Source organism: Rhinopithecus roxellana, chromosome 11 (genome assembly GCF_007565055.1).
Source record: "Rhinopithecus roxellana isolate Shanxi Qingling chromosome 11, ASM756505v1, whole genome shotgun sequence".
NCBI classification, from domain to species: domain Eukaryota; kingdom Metazoa; phylum Chordata; class Mammalia; order Primates; family Cercopithecidae; genus Rhinopithecus; species Rhinopithecus roxellana.
In genome coordinates this window covers 109,444,085-109,463,441 of record NC_044559.1, presented here as the reverse complement: position 1 = coordinate 109,463,441, position 19,357 = coordinate 109,444,085, and the positions used below count along the sequence as shown (strand labels likewise).

Here is a 19,357-nt window from a genome sequence, read left to right as displayed (position 1 = left end):
TGGCGGCATCAGGCTGACAGCAACTCTGGGAAACCCACAGGACACTGTCCTTCCCCCCATGCACCCCTGCCCAGCCTTCAGTGTCTCCATTCCTGCTTCCTTCTCTGCCTCCTGCTGCTACACAGCCTGCTCTGCTGATCTCTCTCTTTCTTTGGTTTGTGTCACCTCAAGGCTTTTGTTTGCTGTCACTTTTTTTATTTTTTTTAATTAAATTTTTTTTTTTTTTAAAGAGATGGGGCCTCGCTCTGTTTCCTAGGCTGGAGTGCAGTGAAGCTATCAGCTCACTGCACTCTCGAACTCCTGGGCTTCCGGCTAATTTTCTGAAAATTTTTTGTAAAGACGAGGTCTCACTATGTTGCCTGGGCTGGTCTCAAACTTCTGGGCTGAAGTGATCCTCCTGCCTCAGCCTCCCAAGTAATTAAGTTTTAAGACTATAGATGTGAGCCACCGTGCCACCAAGCCACCACGCCACTGAGCCACTGTGCCACTGCGCCACCTGGCTATGCTTGCTGTCTTTGTGCATCTCAGCTTTCACCTGCCATACTGCCTGCATCTGGGGTGACCAACTCAACCCAGTTTCTCTGGGACTTTTCCAGTTTTAGCACCAAAATTTCCACAACCAGGCAACACCTAAAGTCCTAGGTAAACTGGGATGTTTAGTCACGCCACCTGTACCCCTTTGCTAGACGTTTCATATTCGAATTCTGTAAAGGAGAAGAGGGGAAATCTGACTGGATCTCTTTGTCCCTTGTCCAGCCCAGGGAGCCTCTGAGCTCTTCCAGCTGAGCCTACTGATTGTACCAGTCAGGCTTGGGGGTGACGAAAGGAAGCATCCCTGGCTGATTGTTTCAGAAGGGGCCTGTGAGCAGAGTGAACCTGAGAATATCATCAGGTCCTGCAGTCCACTTTCCACACCAGTTTGTACCAGTGCTGGTGCTGAATGTGTTGGGTGAATGTATATGCAGAAGAGAGGTGTCAGTGGGGGGCAGGCAGAAACAATTTTAAAAATCATTACACCAGCTGAGTGCTATGGCTTATGCCTATAATTCTGGCACTTTAGGAGGCTGAGGTGGGTGGATCACTTGAGGTCAGGAGTTCGAGACCAGTCTGGCCAATGTGGCGAAACCCTGTCTCTACAAAAAATACAAAAATTAGCCAGACGTGGTAGCATGCGCCTGTAATCCCAGCTACTCGGGGGGATGAGGCAGGAGAATTGCTTGAACCCGGGAGGCAGAGGTTGCACTGAGCCAAGATCCCACGACTGCACTCCAGCCTTGGTGACAGAGCAAAACTCCATCTCAAAAAAAAAAAAAAAAAAAAATCATTGTACCCTTTTTACCTTTATGAACTCAAGCATTACACAAATTAGGCTCCTAATATAGTGTTATAGAAACCCTGGCCCAACCAGTCATTAAATATTTTATCCCACTCAATATTGTCCAGTTCAGAGATTGTAAAGTTAGCAAAAGTGGGTGTTTACAAAGCAAAACAATGTCATCTGGGAAATGAAGAATGTTAAGCTCTAGCAGCCTTGGGGACAAACACAAAATGCACTACGGCTTAGGGCAGAGAAGCTGAGCCATCAATACTTTCTAAATCCTGGAGGGCTTCCTCTACCTCCCGCATTCCAGCACCCCCTCTACCCACTTGGCTCCAGAAATTAGTCCTTCTCTATTAAAACTGTTTTTCCATCTGTAAGGAACAGAAGTCCCCACCCGGCCCTACCCCTCCTCTGCTTCCGCCCCACCTTCAGTTCTGTGGACTGAGGTGGGGAGAGAAAAATAAAATCACTGTAAAAATACTTGACTTCTGAAGCATGTGACTGGCTTTCAAGAATTCTATAAACTCGAGGGTGAGGCACTTGAAGAAGTAGGAGGCATGGCTCAGGGCAGACAGGGGCTACTTTGAGCTCTCTGAGTCTCTGGATGCCCCTCCCGAGCACCCCCAACCTCCTGATCACCCCTGATCCTCCTATCCAGCATCCCATTCCCAACTCTTTCTGGTGTTCTGAGACCCCCGAGGGGGTGCAGGCTGCGTGCAGGCAGGCAGCCCAGCCCTGGGTGCTGGCTGACCCCCTCAGCTCCAGGTGTGGCTACAGGACTGTCAGCCTCCCGGGGGTGACATAGAAGGGTGAATGCATTTGCACTGCGCCTTTCATTCTGTGGCATCTGTGTCTCTGTTTCTCTTAAAGCCTATGGCCATCACTCAACCGGAGGCTGAGAACTGATGAAAAAGTGGAACAAAAACAAAACAAAACTAGCTGCATTGTTGAAACAAAGTCAAGTTCAGTGTTTATTTGGCAGAGAAGCTAGTAGAGGTGATCAAAGTGATCAAGGCAATTCACTTGTTTCGCTGGCCCTGGGAGGGAAGGTGAGGAGCTCTGAATTCCAAAGGTGGGGGGAGAAGAGAGCAAAGCTCAGGGGAGAGAGCGGTCAGGAAACTCCCTGGGTACAGCCAATCCCTGCTGAGACTCCAAGACACCAGTCACAGGCTTCTCCTTCTCCTGCATCAGGGTGACCTCCAGGGCCCTGTTCTCTGAGCCTCCACCCTCCACCCTGGGCTGCACCACTGCCCCCAAGCCTTTATGGGCACCCCTGCCCAAAGGCTATGCTCTGGGTGCACCCTTGCACCCAAGCTCCCCTCAGGCGCTTTCTCCTATCCTAGCAGCTCCACACCTCCTCCGCACCAGCTCTGAGGGTAGTTTCCAGCTTTGGCCTCCTCCTCCAGAAAGCCCTGCGCCCCAGGGAGGTCCCTGGCATCACAGTCTTACGTTACAGACTAGAGGTCTCAGTGACTAGAGCAGGTGTCAACTCCCGGCAGAATTTGATAAATATCTATGACGGAACTGCATGCCGCCTTAGGGCTCTTACAGCAATGCCCCCCAGATAATACCAGACCCAATTCTATTGTTGAAAGAAGAGGAATTTTAGAAAATAGGTATACCAGGCCAGGTGTAGTGGCTCATGACAGTAATCTCAACACTTCATGAGATCAGGGCCGGAGGACTGTTTGAGTCCAGGAGTTTAAGACCAGCTTGAGCAACATAATGAGACCTAATATCACAAAAAATATAAAATTAGCCAGGCACGGTGGAGTGTGCCTGTAGTTTCAGCTACTTGGGAGGCTGAGGCTAGAGGATTTATTGAGCCCAAGAGGTTGAAGCAGTGAGCCATGATCATACCCCTGAATCCAGCCTGGGTGGTGGAGTGAGAACTTATCAAAAAAAAAAAAAAAAAAAAAAAAGAAGAGACATACCTCCTCTTTTATTCTTCATTTCAATCTAGCAAAATAATAATAATAATAATAATAATAATGATTGAGGGGTCACCTAGGACAATGGCCTTGGACTTCAGTAGCGAAAAAAGAGGATAAAAGATCCTAATGTATTCACCAAGTAAAGACTGAACAGGACCCTGGAGATGAGAAAGATGGGAGAGATGAGAGCCAGACATTTGAGAATGCTTCAGGAGTCAGTTTGTTCAGCAGCAAAGTGGGGAGATGTTGGTGGGGGTAACAGGGAGAAGTGTACTCCATGATCCCAGTTTTGTCAATTTGATTGGTTTCCCTTCCTTCTTGCTCCCCCTGCTCCCCAACCCCCACCTCCACAGGTCACTGTGGCTTTGAGAGACGGCCGGGGAGAAGCTCAAGGGCAGAAAATAAGCCAGGAGAGTCTCTTTTCAACAAATACTCTATTGAAAGGGTTGATAATGAGGCACTGTGGGTAAAGCGAGGTAGCAACCCAGGTGGTGTATCTATAGAAGTTCTCATATTCTCGTGGATTCCCCTTGGCCCTTCAGGAACTCTGTGAAATATGCCATGGTTTCGCTCCCTCTGGGATAAAAGGGGTGAGCAGATACATGTTACAATTTTCACTTAGAAGTTGCCACCTGGAATCCAGACTTTGTCTGCAGTGACCAGAGGGCAGAGCGAAGCAAGACTCTCAAGACGATGTGCTGGGCAGATGCCAGCTCTGACCACAGTGCTGTGCACACGCCGTCTTTGCTGCCTAGCATCTATCTTCCAACTTAAGATAGATAAAAGAACCCATAATAAAAGCCAACATCAATGGGTTCTCTTAAAAAGAAAGCAAACGTGCTAAAAGTATTAACACATTGGATCTATGTGTAGTTTCACATTATATGATCACATGAGGAATTTGTGTGGAGGGGCAAGAGGAGAGTTCCAAGACATTTGATAGGGAGACTTGAGTGTTGGTGGGTAGGGAGGGGCCCTTGGGCACCTCACTTAGTGTCTGGCAGGATCTCCTTGGAGCCACTGGAATTTTAAGGACTTTAAGTAAGGGAAGATTGGTTACCCTCTGCTCTGGAGAGAATGCTGGAGATATAAATGGTTACCTGGTGAAATTGTTCCTCTTAACACAGAAGGGAAAATTCTGTTTTGATCTATGAGTCATATAGAAATGTATCATACTATGGAATTTGTGAAATTGTTAGTGGGGCTTTGTAATACAGTTCGTGTGAGGCTCACACCTGCGCTCTAATTATTGTTTAAGATTAATTATTTTTTAATTATTGTTTAAGATTCTTGTATAGGGTCTTTGTTGGGAAACTCAAACAGTATCATTACGTTCCCCTCACATTTGGAAACTTAAGGCGCCCAGAGGGCTTATCTTGGGATCACACATAGGTGGCCATCTGTAGTGGTTTGCCAGGGACAGTCGTGGTTTCTTGTTGTCCAGTTGTAATTATTAATAGTGTCTCCTTTCCCTCTCACAACTGCTGGTTTATACTAAGTATAAGGTCACCCTAACCACCTGACACATTGCTGTCAAAACTAGGATTGGAGATCCCACATTTCACATGTGCCAGATCATCCATTTAAGCAAATGTTATCCCAGTTGTTAAAAATCCTTTGTTTTTGACTTACAGGGCCTCATACCATAACAGCCTGTCTTTTAGAAACAGTTAATGTGGAACACATCAAACATGAGGCCTCTGCTTGAAATACTTTTGTTGACTTCTTTGTTTTTCACTTTGTTTTGATTAACTCCCACAGTTATGGATGCCTTTGAAAAGTACATTTTAAGGACTTCAGCAAGCATTAATTATTTCTTTTGTGTCATGATGTCAAGTCATTTTCAATTATCTGATTCTTAATAGAATTTAAAGTGAAAAAATATTAAATATGTGTCAGGGCAATTCCACTTACTCTTGGTTCTTGCAATGATTTCTCTCTTGAAAAACTTACATAGGCCAGGCACAGTGGCTCATGCCTGTAAACCCAGAATGATTACTTTGGGAGGCTGAGGTGGGCGAATTACCTGAGGTCAGGAGTTCGAGACCAGCCTGGCCAACATGGTGAAACCCTGTCTCTACTAAAAATACCAAAAAAAAAAAAAAAAAAAAGAGACAGGCATGGTGGTGGGTGCCTATAATCCCAGCTACCCAGGATGCTGAAGGAGGACAATTGCTTGAACCCAGGAGGCAGAGGTTGCAGTGAGCCGAGATCATGCCATTGCACTCCAGCCTGGGCGACAAGAGCAAAACTCCGTCTCCAAAAAAAAAGGAAAAAAGGCCAGGTGCGGTGACTCACACTTGTAATCCCAGCACTTTGGGAGGTCGAGGCGGGCAGATCACAAGGTCAGGAGATGAAGACCATTCTGGCTAACATGGTGAAACCCCATCTCTACGAAAAATACAAAAAGTTAGCCAGGCGTGGTGGCATGTGCCTGTAGTCCCAGCTACTCAGGAGGCTGAGGCAGGAGAACCACTTGGGCCCAGGAGTCAGAGGTTGCAGTGAGCCCAGATCGTGCCACTGGGTAACTGATCAAGGTGCCGTCTCAAAAAAAAAACAGAGCAAGACACCATCTCAAAAAAAAGAAAAGAAAGAAAGAAAGAAAGAAACTTACATAAAGGAAATTGACATGCTTTCCACAACCCTGTAATTGGCCTGCTGAGAAATCGCATGCAATTGTTTACGATTTTTGTGATTAATTCTCTTCATGGTGGATGCCACTTATGTTGCGTTATCAGCACCAATAATGGTCCAGTTCTGTAACAGGTTAGCTATGACTGCAAAATCACCATTTGTCTTTACAGCACTCTATTATCTCATCACTTGTCTTTCCTTTTAAATGACATTTGTTTTATGTGGTAGCTCATTTTGAGTCATGAATTGCAACATATGGAACCACTAACCAAGAAATAGTCTTGCATCTTTCCCTGTTAACAGAAATGGAGTTGAAAACTTAGCCTCCTGATATTATTATTATTCTAGTTCTCTATATGACTGGAGGGAAATCAGATTTCAAGTTCTTGCCGCTTTCCTTATGCCTTTCACAGCAAATTTCAAAGTATAGCAGTAGGCAGATTGCAATGTAATAGCAATTTTTAAGCCCAGAAATTAAATTAAACCAGAAAGAAATACACCTACTTCTAGTTCAAATAGTGTTTCTTCCAGAAAGAAGAACATCTCCACAGTAACAGCAGTGACAATAAGAGTGTTTTCATGAAGATGGGAGTTAGCAGGTTTACATAGATTGCAGAATACAGCTACTGTTTTCCAGAGAAACTGACAATCAGTGTTAAATGGTTAGGAAGGTCTCTGTGCTTTGGAGAAAGATATGGAATAGTCGGTGCAAGGGCTAATAGAGTACCTTCTCAAATTGTTTTCAGTTCCTCCTCTTTTTTTTTTTTTTTTTTTTTTTTTTTTTGAGACGGAGTCTCGCTCTGTCACTCGGGCTGGAGTACAGTGGCCGGATCTCAGTTCACTGCAAGCTCCGCCTTCCGGGTTTACGCCATTCTCCTGCCTCAGCCTCCCGAGTAGCTGGGACTACAGGCGCCCGCCACCTCACCCAGCTAGTTTTTTTTTGTATTTTTAGTAGAGACGGGGTTTCACCGTGTTAGCCAGGATGGTCTCGATCTACTGACCTTGTGATCCACCCGTCTCGGCCTCCCAAAGTGCTGGGATTACAGGCTTGAGCCACCGCGCCCGGCCCAGTTCCTCCTCTTAAGGAGGAACGAAAGGCCGGTAAGTAATCCAATAGAAGCTTTTCCCTATAGAATGGTCAGAAAGTTTGATCATTCAAAAGAACATTATTTTACTGTAAATACATGTCTAGGTTTCATGGTCCTTAATGATTTATGTTAAATGTCTTCCCCCCTAACGCCTCTTTCTCTTGTGCATATCACAGAGTTTTGCTTCCCGGAATATCAGCAGAGAGGGCAGTCGGCTTGGCCCATATGCGGGAGGGGAGGGTCCTAGCAGCTGGAACGCAAGGTCGACTGACCAAGGGGGTTCCTTGGGCTGCCTGGAAAATGGTAGTTCAGACCTGGTGGGAGACATTCCCCTATTTTTGTCCATCTAGGGATCAACAGAGGCCTTGAAAGACTGCTGTGACATCTTCCAAACAGCCCCCAGGAAATCATAATCAGCATCTGCCAATGGATCTCTTCTGCCTGGGTTGAGCTAGTCAGGAGGGCCCCAGGGCAGGGTACTGTTTGTGGCTGCCAGCTGCCATGGCAGCTCTCTGCTGCCTCCTTCATCCTGGGGTTTTTGCCTCTGTGCTACCAAATGACAGGTAGGAGCTGCTAAGGATGGGCTCTCTGGACACCAAAGCAAGGGGTTTGGGGTCACAACCAAAGGCTGAGGGACATCTGATTTGGGCTGCTGCATCGGCAGTGTTTCTCTCTCTCTCTCACTTTTCTCCCACCCTCCTCCCCACTCTTCCTGGCATTAATGCCTTAAAGACTAATACACAACAGTGTGCAAGAATCAGGATGATCTGGACCTGAAAGGCTGAACGTAGGAGAGTCCTCCTTCATGAACATTTTACACCTAAGGAAATAGTAAGGTTAAAACTAGATTCATCTGGCTTTGCCCAGGGGCCACCGGGACAGAAACTGTGTACTATTCGTTCCTCCTTAAAGCAAGATTGCCAGGTAATTCTGTTGCAAAGTCATAGAGACCTTAAGTTATCTGCCCTGCAAACCCCACTGCCTCTATTCAGGCTGCCAAGGCACTGGTTTATTTTTCTGAAAGATTCACTGTGTCTTCTTGGATTTCAAGAAAAATCCCATTAGGAATTGAGGGGCTCTCTTCTTCCCCTCCCGACATGAGTATAACTCACTTCCTGGCATGTCTCCTTTCCTTTTGGCCTACATCCTTTGTCTGTTAGGTGCTTCCACATCCTTATGTCTTAAATGACCAAAATACGTCACCCCCACTGCCAAAACACACAGGTCACTCGAGGTCACAATCTGGAACATAGGCCGGCCATTGTTCTGCACACATTCTTGATTTAAATCAATCTCAAACCTTGCTGGAATGCCCTGTAAACTGGGGCAAGGTATGGTCACCAGACTAACCATTGTCCTTTTTAACCCTTCCAGTGATGAGGCTGCTACAGGTTACACTATTGCACTCTTCCTCCCAGCTACTGTTACTCTGAGATATCTGAGGTCGCAGAGCTAATGTTGCCTAGATTATTTTGCCATCCTTTTTTTTTTTCCTCCCGACATCATGCCCCCTATTTTCACTCTCTGGGAACTCTGCCAGTTTTTCAAGGACTGGGTAAAGAACAAAATAAATATTTGTAGGTGGTTTAACAGGAGAAGAAGTATGTTGGCTGTAACTCTGCCCATCCAAAGAAATGCATTTTCACTGTCTTTCAGATGTTTTGAAGTTGTTAACTGGGAGAGCTTCAGAAGGTTGACTTTACTAGTTTACCTTTCAGATTTGTGATCAAGGGCTGAGTGTGTGTGTGAGTGTGTGTGTGTTTCTAAGTGCGTTGGGGCAGGGAGGAGTCTGAGAAAGTGAGGCAAGTAAGTAGAACTTTTTTTTAAAAAGTCCAGATTGAGTGATTGAAATCGACTGTGTGCAAATGACGCTAGACCTCTTCATAGATGTTAATCGGGCCCTAAAAAGTTAGTGCAGGAAAGTGCTTACTTGCAGCACTCAGCATAGACCCTTTCTTTCAAATTGTTTGGGATTTTTTTTTAAGGGAGTTCACTGAAATTTGGGAGGTTCGAGAGTTTGCTGTTTCTTAATATGTGGATCACCCGATTTGGGAGGCTCACTCTCCCTCTGAGATTGAAGAGATGAGGGCACTGGCTCCCAGCGAAGGCTCCCGGCCTTAATCATGTGTGAAATGTTTTCCTTCCTCGGCTGCAGAGCCTCGGTGGTTTGCAGCGGTGGATCCAGGCAGGCCAAGCTGTGGGTAGGAGAGGCCGTCACCTGTTGGGGCCTCCCCCCTCGCGCCCAACCCCCGGCATCGCCCTGCCCTGGCAGAGCCCAGCCCCCAGTCCCCGGGGAGCGCGCCTGCGGACGGACGGACGGACGGAAGGACAGACCCTAGGGACGGAGGGCCAGGGGTTGGGGAGATCCAAGAGGCCCGGCGCTGGAATGCAGTTTTCTCGGGCGAGGGAGACTTTGCACCGGAGTGGAAAATAGTTTGGGGTGGGGTTTCGCACCGTCCCCTCCTCCCCAGCCCCGGGCCCCCTCCCAGGCGCTTTCTGGGAGCTTTTAGAACTGCGCTCTGAAGTTTCCAGAGAGCAAGGAGCTTTTGCGGCAGGCAGAGACAATGGAAGAAAATGAAAGCCAGAAATGTGAGCCGTGCCCTCCTTACTCAGCAGACAGAAGACAGATGCAGGGTAAGTAACAGACCCATTCAAAGATGGAGTTACAGGGACGCGTGCCCCTTGCCGCTTGCTGCTTTTAATAAACTGCAGCCCTGGGACCTGGCAAAGAAAAAAAAAAAAAAAAAGGAAAATTCTTGAGATGGTACGTTTTCCAAACTGGGTAGAGAATAGAGAACTGTGATTTCTTAGGCTTGACTTTATCTCTGGCACGATTTTCTTAAGCAGCAAAAGAGGTGGTGGGGTGATGTCACATTTGTAGCACAGTGAGCCATCAGCATGCGCTGTATCTCTAAGCAATGACAAATAAATCACTAAGCAGCTCCTAATCATTTCCTCCCGGGGCTCCAGCCATGGGAGAAAGGAGCTGTTTTTGTGAAACTGTCTCCAGGACGGCAGCTTCCATTCATTGGTTGGAGGGTTCCATGTGGCAGATGCATGCTGGCTGCAAAGTTTGTGCAGTATTTTAGAGTTAAATCACAGAAACCAGGCATGTTTTATTTTACAGATCCGAGCAGCAGGGGAGGGCTTGAGCATCTGGGTGATAGATAGAACTCTGGATCTTCTTTTATGTTTTAATTCAAAACTTGGGAGTTGTTGGACAATTTTGGTAAGTTTTCTCCAGGCAGTTTCCCTTTCATTGTGTTTATAATAGACTTGTCTTTCCGTAGGGAATTTCCAGAAGCTTATGTTGTTCCAAAGAAATTTTGCAGCGGGATTGGGTAGCCAGAGGAGGTCCCTGATCTCTGGCATCTGACGCCTGGGATGCCAACAACTGATTCTATGGAATCCTATAGGCAGCATGTTCATAAACCACACAGCCCTGGACCGCCCGACCCACCCTCCCTCAGGTTCATGCAGGGGCCAGTACACAATAAAAAGAAGTGCGGGAGTGCAGTGCTGTGCGTGGGAGGAGGGATTATGCACAGGGGAAAAGGTGTGTGTTTTATGAAAATGTAAAAGGGAAGTAGCACATGACTCATCCTCACTGAAAATGCAAAGCTAAGCCAGACAGGAGAACTTACAATGACAAGAGATAGAAATCCCCCAGTGAAATGTAGAAAACTTGAAGTTTTGTAATGGCTGGAGAATCCCTGAGTCTGAACAGTCATCTGTCGAGATGTCTGCGTTCATACTGCCAAAGCACAGCACTCTCCTTGAGGCCACCGGGGTCAGTGGCATCCAGTGGAAGATAAGGCTACCTTGTCCCCCTGAGCCCCGCAACCCCTCCATTTTCTAGGACAGGATCTTACTTCAGGAATTCAGCTTCTGGGCCTGTCCTGAAAGAAATGACCCAGATTCTAGAGGGGCTGTTAGAAAGGGATCCATTTAAGAAATGACGTTCCAACAATCACGGCAATTCAGAGGCTTCAGAGGCTAGGATGGTCAGGCTGAGAGAGCGTGCTCCTTTGCTCACTCATTCATTCATTCAGTGAATATTGAGCATCTGTTATGTAGACGTCACTGTTTTAGCTGCCAGACATCCAGTGGTGAACAAAGCAGACTAAAAATACTTGCCTTCATTGAACTTACAGTGTAAGGACCAAGTTTCGGGGGTGGGGAGCTGGTGGAGACAGACAATGAACAAATAAATAAAATATATAGCATGTTAGATGGCAGAGTTGCTGAATTTAGCAAATAAAAATACAAGTAAATTTGAATTTCAGGTAAACAGTGAATTTTTTTTTAGTATAAGTATATCCTGTGTCATATTTGGGATATACTTATGCTAAAAATACTAATCCATTATTTATGTGAAGTGCACATTTAACTGAGCAGTCCTGTATTTTATCTGGCAACCCTATTTGATGGAAATAAGGTTATGGAGAAAAATAAAACAGGAAAAGGAACAGGGAGTGAAACTGTAAATAGGATTATTAGAAAGAGCTTCACTGAAGTGATATTTGAGCAAAGATGAGAGAAGCAATAGCAGGAATCTAATGTATTCAAAGAACAACAAGAACACAAGAACATGGGAGAAGGATGGGAGGTAAACAGGTTGAAAGGTAATCCCAGGCCAAATCACCTAGGGCCCATGAAACCATCATAAGGACTAGAGCTTTGATTTTGAAAGAGGTGGGAATCTCCTGGCAGGTGGGACTGCTCTTATTTTTTAGAGAGATAGGGTCTCGTTTGTCACCCAGACTGGAGTGCAGTGGTATGATCATAGCTCACTGCAGCCTTGAACTCTTGGGCTCAAGCAATCCTCTGGCCTTAGCCTCCAAATAGCTGGGACTACCGGGACATGCCACCATGCGTGGTTTATTTTATTTTATCTTATCTTATTTTATTGTATTTTATCTTATTTTATTTTATTTTAGAGAAGGAGTCTTGCTATGTTGCCTAGGTGAGTTACAAAGGGATTTGTCTTTTTAAATGGGGGTAATACTGGGTGCTGTATTGAGCACAACACAAGTAGGGTTGAGGGAAGGACAGGGAGGCCTTTAGGAAGCTTCTATAGTCAAGGAGGCAAGAACCAGGGCTAGCTTGGACCAGGTGGTGATTAGCAGGTGGCAATAAGCAAGCAGATTCTAGGTGTGTATTGAAGGTAATGCCCAAAGCATCTCCTCTAGCCTGGGCAGCACAGTGAGACCCCCATCTCTAGAAAATAAATTAGCTAAGCATAGTGGCACATGCCTGTAGTCCCAGCTACTTGGGAGGCTGAGGCAGGAGGATCACTTGAGCCAGGAGGTTGGAACTGCAGTTAGCCATGATTGCACCACTGCACTCCAGCCTGGGTAACAGTGTAGGACTCTGCAAGAAAGAGAGAGAGAAAGAGAGAGAGAAGGAGAAGGAAGGGGAAAGAACAGAAAAGAAGAGAGGGGAGTAGAGGAGAGGAGAAAAGAAAAGAAAAGACAAACAAGACAAAAGCAATTGCTAAAGGATTCAACGTGGGATGTAAGAGAAAAAGAGGAGTCAGAGACAACTTCCAAAATTTTGGTGTAAGCAGCTGAGAGAATGGAGTTGCCGTTTGCCTAAGTGGGGGAGCATTTACGAAGAATGGATGAGAGGGTGTTTATGGTTTGAGGGTCTGAAGAGCAGAACATCTTTTGATAGATTAGGATTGAGAAGTTTATCAGGGATCCAAGTGGAGATGTTGATTGCAATTTGGATATTAATGACTAGAGCTGAAGGAAGACTGAGAAATGAGAGATCCCGTAGGATCGAATCTGTGTGCAGAAGAAAAAGTCCAAAGGGATGCCTCCTGAGGCACTCCAGCATCTAGAGGTCAGGGAGATTGGAAGGAAGGGCTGGAAAAAATGGCAAAAGAGAATAAAAATCCAAGTTCGTTTTTTAAATCCTGTTCAGTTCTGGGTGAATAGGATGCTGTAGAGAAGCATGGCTTCATTTTTAGTTCTCCCGGGAGCACGAGTGCTGTCAGGGAGAGCAATATCTCTGACGCTGACATCACCCATGACGTCCATTTCTATCATTGCACTCTCTCGTGTCTGCCTGTGTATCTGTTTTACCCAATGACAATGTGATATTCCACAGCAGGGACCATGTCTTCTTTATTCACATTTGCATTTCCAGCACCTGACAGAGCACCGGGCAACCTAACAGAGCACCAGGCACCTCAGAAGGCACTCAGTAAACATTTGTTCAATGAAAGGCTAATTATACCACTTCGGGACTTCGAGTTTATTATCCTGCTATAGATAAGGATCCCTGGGGTGATCATGTAACTTATTGTCCAAATGAGATCCTTTTGAGAGTGAAAGGGAACACTACAAATAATTTTACTGGGACAACAGTTGTAACCCAGGGCTGTTTTGGCAAACTGGGGTATATATGATCACCCTAAGAAGAGCTCGAATCGATGAAGCTTCCACTGCTGAATAACTCGGCTACCAGGTAAATAACAATGGGGAAGTGTAGCGCGTAGTGTGCTTTGCAGAGTAGGCATTCAACAATTACTGGTGGAACCTGACTCTAACTCTATCATACTCCCTTTGAAGGCCATGGGCTCTTCAGTGTGACCCTGGGGAATAGGCATTCCTTGGGATGACTCTGTCCACAGCAGTCCTGACGTGTGTGCTTTTGCTCTGGTTCCTAAGGTCTTGAAACCTCTATGCAGGTGAAGTGCTATCAGCCCACCTGCTTGCCTTCCCCACACTCTGATTGGCAGCCTCCCATCGAGTGCAAGCCTGGGGAATCAGATATGAAGAAACCTCCTCTAAAACAGCCCCCTCGGTCTCTGTACCCTTATCCCATTTCATTCTTCAAAGCATTTATTGTTAGGTGACATTTAGAATCTATATGATTTGTTTGTGGTTGGCCTCTCTATTTCAAATGTGGACTCCTCTATGAGGGAATTAAGTCTGACTTGATCTACTTCACACTCTATCTCCTAACTCCTTTCGGTGTAGGAGCAGGCAGTCAATAAATATTTGTATGAATGAATGAATGAATCAATCAGTGCTTGACACAGAATGCTGTTCTGGGAGGAGAAGGTCCTGTGTCTACTTTGTCTAAGATCTATACCAGAAATCCTCTTCATCATTGACAAAATTTTAAGGTGCTGTAGAGGAGTATAATGACCGGGTTTCAGCTGTAATTTCTGTGCTGCTTTGTGTATATGTTATGATAGTAACAAGGCAGCTAACCCCATCACTTTGGGATGCTGAGGCAGGAGGATCACTTGTGGCCAGGAGTCCCAGACCAGCCTGGGCAATATAGTGAGACCCCATCTCTACAAAAAAAATTTTTTAAAGTAGCCATGCATGATGGTATGCACCTGTAGTCCCCGTCACTCCAGATTCTGAGGCAGGAGGATCACTTGAGCCCAGGAGTTCGAGGCTGCAGTGAGCCATGATTGCATGACTGCATTCCAGCCTGGGTGACAGAGCAAGACCCTGTTTCTAAAAACAAACAAACAAAAACACAAGGGAGCTTGAAAACTGAGGGAGGCTGTAGGATCCTGCGGCCTGCTAACCAATTATGTGTATTAATCAGATAGGCTAATTGTTGTAACCACCCTCTAATCTTGGTGGCTTTGGATGATGAAGGTTAATTGCTCACTCACACACAGCACAGTGTGATTTCTGTGGCCAGGTGGATTTCCTAGGTGGCTGCTGAGGCTCCTCCTGCCTTGTCACTCTGCCATCCCCCACGGCCTTGGAGGGTTCTGCTCTATGGATTCTTTGTATTCGACTGGCCAAAGAGTAAAGAGAGAGAGAACATGCAAAGTTATTCAGGAGGTCCAGGGGCCCTGACCGAAGGTGGCCCACATGGCTTCTGCCCACAATGCATTGACTGGAATTAATTCAAGGCCCCAGTGAGATGGAGGTGACTGGAAAATGTGGTCTACCTGTGTGTGCAGCAGAAGAGCATTCTGGTTGAACACATAGGGCTGTCTCCAGACCAAACAGCAACTCCCCATGATGCTCCCTGTGACAAGAGAGCTTCTCAGCACACTTGAGAAGGAGACAGCTAACCAGAAGCCACCAGAAAGAAGGGAGGATGCCTTCCCTCAGAGTCTGTGGCCTACCTAATCTTGACCCAGGAAGAGGATCTCAGGGAAGCCGTCAGCACTGTTGCTGGCTCTGGAGCGGGTGTGGAATGCCTGAGTGATGCAAGGCCCCAAATCCCTTGCTGCAGGTCAGCTGACCCAGCCAGAGTAACCTGAGTTGTGGCGAAGAAGCTGGCCTTGGCAGCTCCTGTAGTTGCCTGCCTGTGGGACTTGCATTGAGGCTTTCTCCTTGAGGATGCCCCATCTTCCCAGAGCCTCTGCGTGTTTGGTGTCTACCTCAGCCCCTACTTTCCATGCTTTCTTTCCAGAATGCCAAATCCTAGTCTGGGAGCCCCTTGGATTCCTGAAGTGTCCGTCTAGTGTTTCTGTCTGCCTTGTCCTCACTTCTCCAGGGAATGTTACAGGGATTTTGCTCGGCTTTAAGCTCATATGTTGCTCTTTGCCCTGCTTGAAGTGAGCTCCCAGGAGGAGTTGCCCTGGGCTCTGCAGAGGCTGGGAGGGGCAGGAAAGGGAAACAGGACTGCCTTTCAGCAAGCTCAAGCCTTGCCTTCATGCTACAGCTTCATTATTTTGTTCGACAAGGATTCCCAGAATAGCAAACAGCTAGACACACCCATAGTTAAATGTTAACACCAAAGCGCATTCCAAACAAGAAATCGAATTGTATTTCTGTTTTGATGGCTTGGATAATCCACACTTGAGCTTTTCTCTATTCATGTGGATAATGAGGAGTTGGCCAGGCTCAGATCTGTGACAACATGGCTATGGAATTGTGACAAATGTCCTCTGCCTGCTCCCTCTCTTGTTTGTAATCGTTCTTAGTTTTTCTCTGCTGAAAAGACCACATTCTCCTTAAATGGCTGGAATGGCAGAGTTGTGGCTTCTCCCTCAGGTGTGGGACTTGACTCTTCCAAGAGCTTAGCCTTGTTGAGGAAAAGGCTCAGATGACGGATGTGGGTAAAGTGGCTTTGTGTGGAAAGTGGCGTTAGGTGGCTGTGAGTGCTGGTGATGGTAGAGCAGGTGCCTCGAGGTAGGAGGGGAGGCAGACAGGATGCTAGAGCATTGGGCATTGGGTGGAAGGCACAAGGCAGGAAATTGAGACTAAAGGAAGAAGTGAGCTCTGAAGGCAATCTGATGTTTGCCAAGTGGCTGCATTGACCCTTCCAGCCTTGCTAATGGTTGATGCTGTTTGTACCTTTCCTCCAAATCACATCAATCCTTGTTAAGCAACTGGAGATATTTTAGAAAAATCCACAAGAAAGAAAAAACAGAAAAGCAACATGAGGTGAAAAGTGCTAGGAAAAAACAGAAGTTTGATGAGTCTAGTCCAGTAAATCAGGGCTGCTCAAAGATTAATGTGGACAGAAGATTGGCTCTGACCCCCAAAACTCTCCCCTTCTAGCTCGTTCCCAACTGATTTCAAAAAAGAAAGAGGGTTTATTGTCCTGGCTGTCTAGACTTCTTCTGATGCTCTTTGGATGAAACAGAATAGATCATATGAGCCTGTGTGGCATAGTAAGGCAGGATGCGACTTTCTGCCCTGTTGTTGCCATTGGACATGCATGGATGTTTATCTGTATGGCTGGCTGTATATGTGCATGTGGACAGACGTGTGTTATACTTGCATAAGAAATCACCCTTCCAGAGGCTCAATCCTGTTAATTCATCTAGCTGTCCTGGATAACTTAAAATATATTTTCTTAATAATGTCAAAACTAATCTTCAAACTCCACTTAAAAGTCAATAGTGTTGCTAGGTGTGATGGCTCATGCTTGTAATCCTGGCACTTTGGGAAGCTGAGGCAGGTGGATCACTTGAGGTCAGGGGTTCGAGACCAGCCTGGCCAACATGGTGAAACCCCGTTTCTATTAAAAATACAAAAATTAGCCGGGCATGGTTGCGCACGGCTGTAATCCCAGCCACTCGGGAGGCTGAGGCACAAGAATCACTCGAACTCAGTAGGTAGAGGTTGCAGTGAGCTGAGATCGCACCACTGCACTCCAACCTTAGTGATGGAGTGAGACTCTGTGTCAAAAAAAAAAAAAAAAAAAAAAAAAAGGTAAAAAATAAAATAAAATACATAAAAATAAAAGAATAGCCAGGTGTGGTGGCACACATCTGTGGTCCCAGCTAGTCAGGAGGCTGAGGCAAGAGGATTGCTTGCACCCAGGAGGTCAAGGCTGCAGTGAGCCATGATCATGCTACTGCATTCCAGCCTGACAGAGCAAGACCCTGTCTCAAAACCAAACCAAACCAAAACAAAACAAAGGCGAGAGTGTTATATCAAGTATACAACAATTTTGGCTGATGTGAAACACATGCACAACACTCAAAAGATAAAGCTATACCTCTTCAGATTGCACAGGTATTTATCAACCTGAGAGACAGCATTTCCTGCATCTAGCTTTGTTCAATAGATCCTGTTATTTTTATATCATTAAGGAAGAGATCATTTAAAAGGTAGCCATGATGTGAGTCTAAGTGTTAGAAGGGTAACCTAAGTAAATGAAATGACAGTTTAGCCCTATCTTTTAACCCAATAGTTCCATCTTCTTCTCCTTGTAAACTTACTGCTGAAACTAATGAAAAGTAGAAGAATTGACTAACTTGGCTGTGCTTTTCCTCCTGTTCCCCATCAGTGTCTGATGGAGATGCTATAATTAGCAATGTAATGAGAATTGAAGGGTAAACAAGAAGAATTATTCCCAGAACACACATCAAGGGTTAGAAGACTGGAACAGGAAAACCAGCCTGAGATTAAAATATTTTCCCTGCCCAACCAAAGGGCATCTATACCTAGAGTTCTATACACAGATCTTTCCAGGCAAAGACAAGGGAAAGAGTGTTGGTGGCATTGCTTTCTGGAAACTGATTTATGCCTAAACTCTCAACACCTGTTGCTTTGCAAAACTAGCGTGAAGGATTGGTTTTCTGTTTATCTGGCATTCAACTGAGCAGAACTCCCAAATATTGAATCTGTATTTTTCTGCACTTAACTTGTAAAGATAAATAATTGGCAAATATGCTTCTATTGGACACTTATTTAAAAAAAACACAATTAGAATAGTTTTAAAAGATTTAGAGGTAGAAGGCTCTTTGTATATCTAATGTTCAATCATCTTTATTTAGAGAATGAGACTGAGAGAGGTCACATCATTTGTTCTAAATGTCAGATTAAAGCCAAGATTCCTGAGATCCAGCCTAGTACTTTTTCCAGGGGATTCAATGGACAGGGAAACATTATTCTGCCTGTATCAGCAATACTTTATGATAAGAACTGTTCTTCGTGAAGAGCCTGACTTCATGAAGAGAGCCTGTCTAACTCCTGAAGTGCTTCTGAATGTTTTACTTTTTCTCCCTAATTGTTTTTTTAAAAATGTAACTCTCTTTTCTCAGCTAACTGGAATATTCAAACCTGACATCCCATCTCCCAACCATCAAGGATGAATGGAGATTCCCTTTACCTGCTCCCCACTCTCAGCGTTGACATCGCATGGCTTAGTTGATCTCTTCTTAACAGAAACCAACTTGTCCCTTCAAAGCCAGCTCAGAAGGCAGGATGTCTTAGGTCCAGGCTATCAGGACATACCATTGCTCTTCCTTTTCATTTGTCTAAGCCTTTACTTTATAACCCCTCGATTGTTACTTCTGATGATATTCTTATGCTTGCTTGGTTTATGCCAATAAGAGAAAATAAAATTGTCAAATGGTTCACATGTGTCAATAATTACTTAAGTACAGGGTGATAGCTAGTTTTTTTCTTGGTAATGAAGCAAATGTTTCAGAAATCTGATTGAGCTTATATAACAATCCTGTTACCAGAATGAAACTGTTATTTAAAATACAGAAATAATCAGAATCACTGGAGTTAATTCTTTCTTTATTTTATTTATTTATTTATTTCGAGATGGAGTCTCGCTCTGTCGCCCAGGCTGGAGTGCAGTGGTGAGATCTCGGCTCACTGCAAGCTCCGCCTCCTGGGTTCACGCCATTCTCCTGCCTTAGCCTCCCGAGTAGCTGGGACTATAGGCACCTGCCACCACGCCCGGCTATTTTTTTTTTCTTTTTGTTTATATTTTTAGTAGAGATGGAGTTTCACTGTGTTAGCCAGGATGGTCTCGATCTCCTGACCTTGTGATCCGCCCGCCTCAGCTTCCCAAAGTGCTGGGATTACAGGCGTGAGCCACTGCGCCCAGACAGAGTTAACTCTTTCTATAATTACAGACAAGGATAAGGAATAACCCAACTGCCTGCACACAAGTAACCTAACCAAGTGTTCTTTTGGGTT

At 45.5% G+C, this 19,357-nt stretch overlaps 1 protein-coding gene across 12 annotated transcripts in view; it reads left to right on the top strand.

The window, feature by feature from the left end:
• The first annotated feature begins 9,130 nt into the window (after positions 1–9,130).
• KIAA1217 (KIAA1217 ortholog) overlaps positions 9,131–19,357 on the top strand; it is a 349,155-nt gene continuing 338,928 nt past the window's right edge. For 10 of the 12 annotated variants that reach the window (XM_030940985.1, XM_030940974.1, XM_030940972.1 and 7 more), the window contains exon 1: positions 9,131–9,611. In XM_030940985.1, the coding sequence (XP_030796845.1) occupies positions 9,542–9,611 (70 nt within the window). In that variant the 5' untranslated portion in view covers positions 9,131–9,541. Of the gene's footprint in view, positions 9,612–10,151; positions 10,207–19,357 lie in introns of those variants that run through there. The other 2 variants (XM_030940971.1, XM_030940975.1) reach the window with 2 other exon arrangements.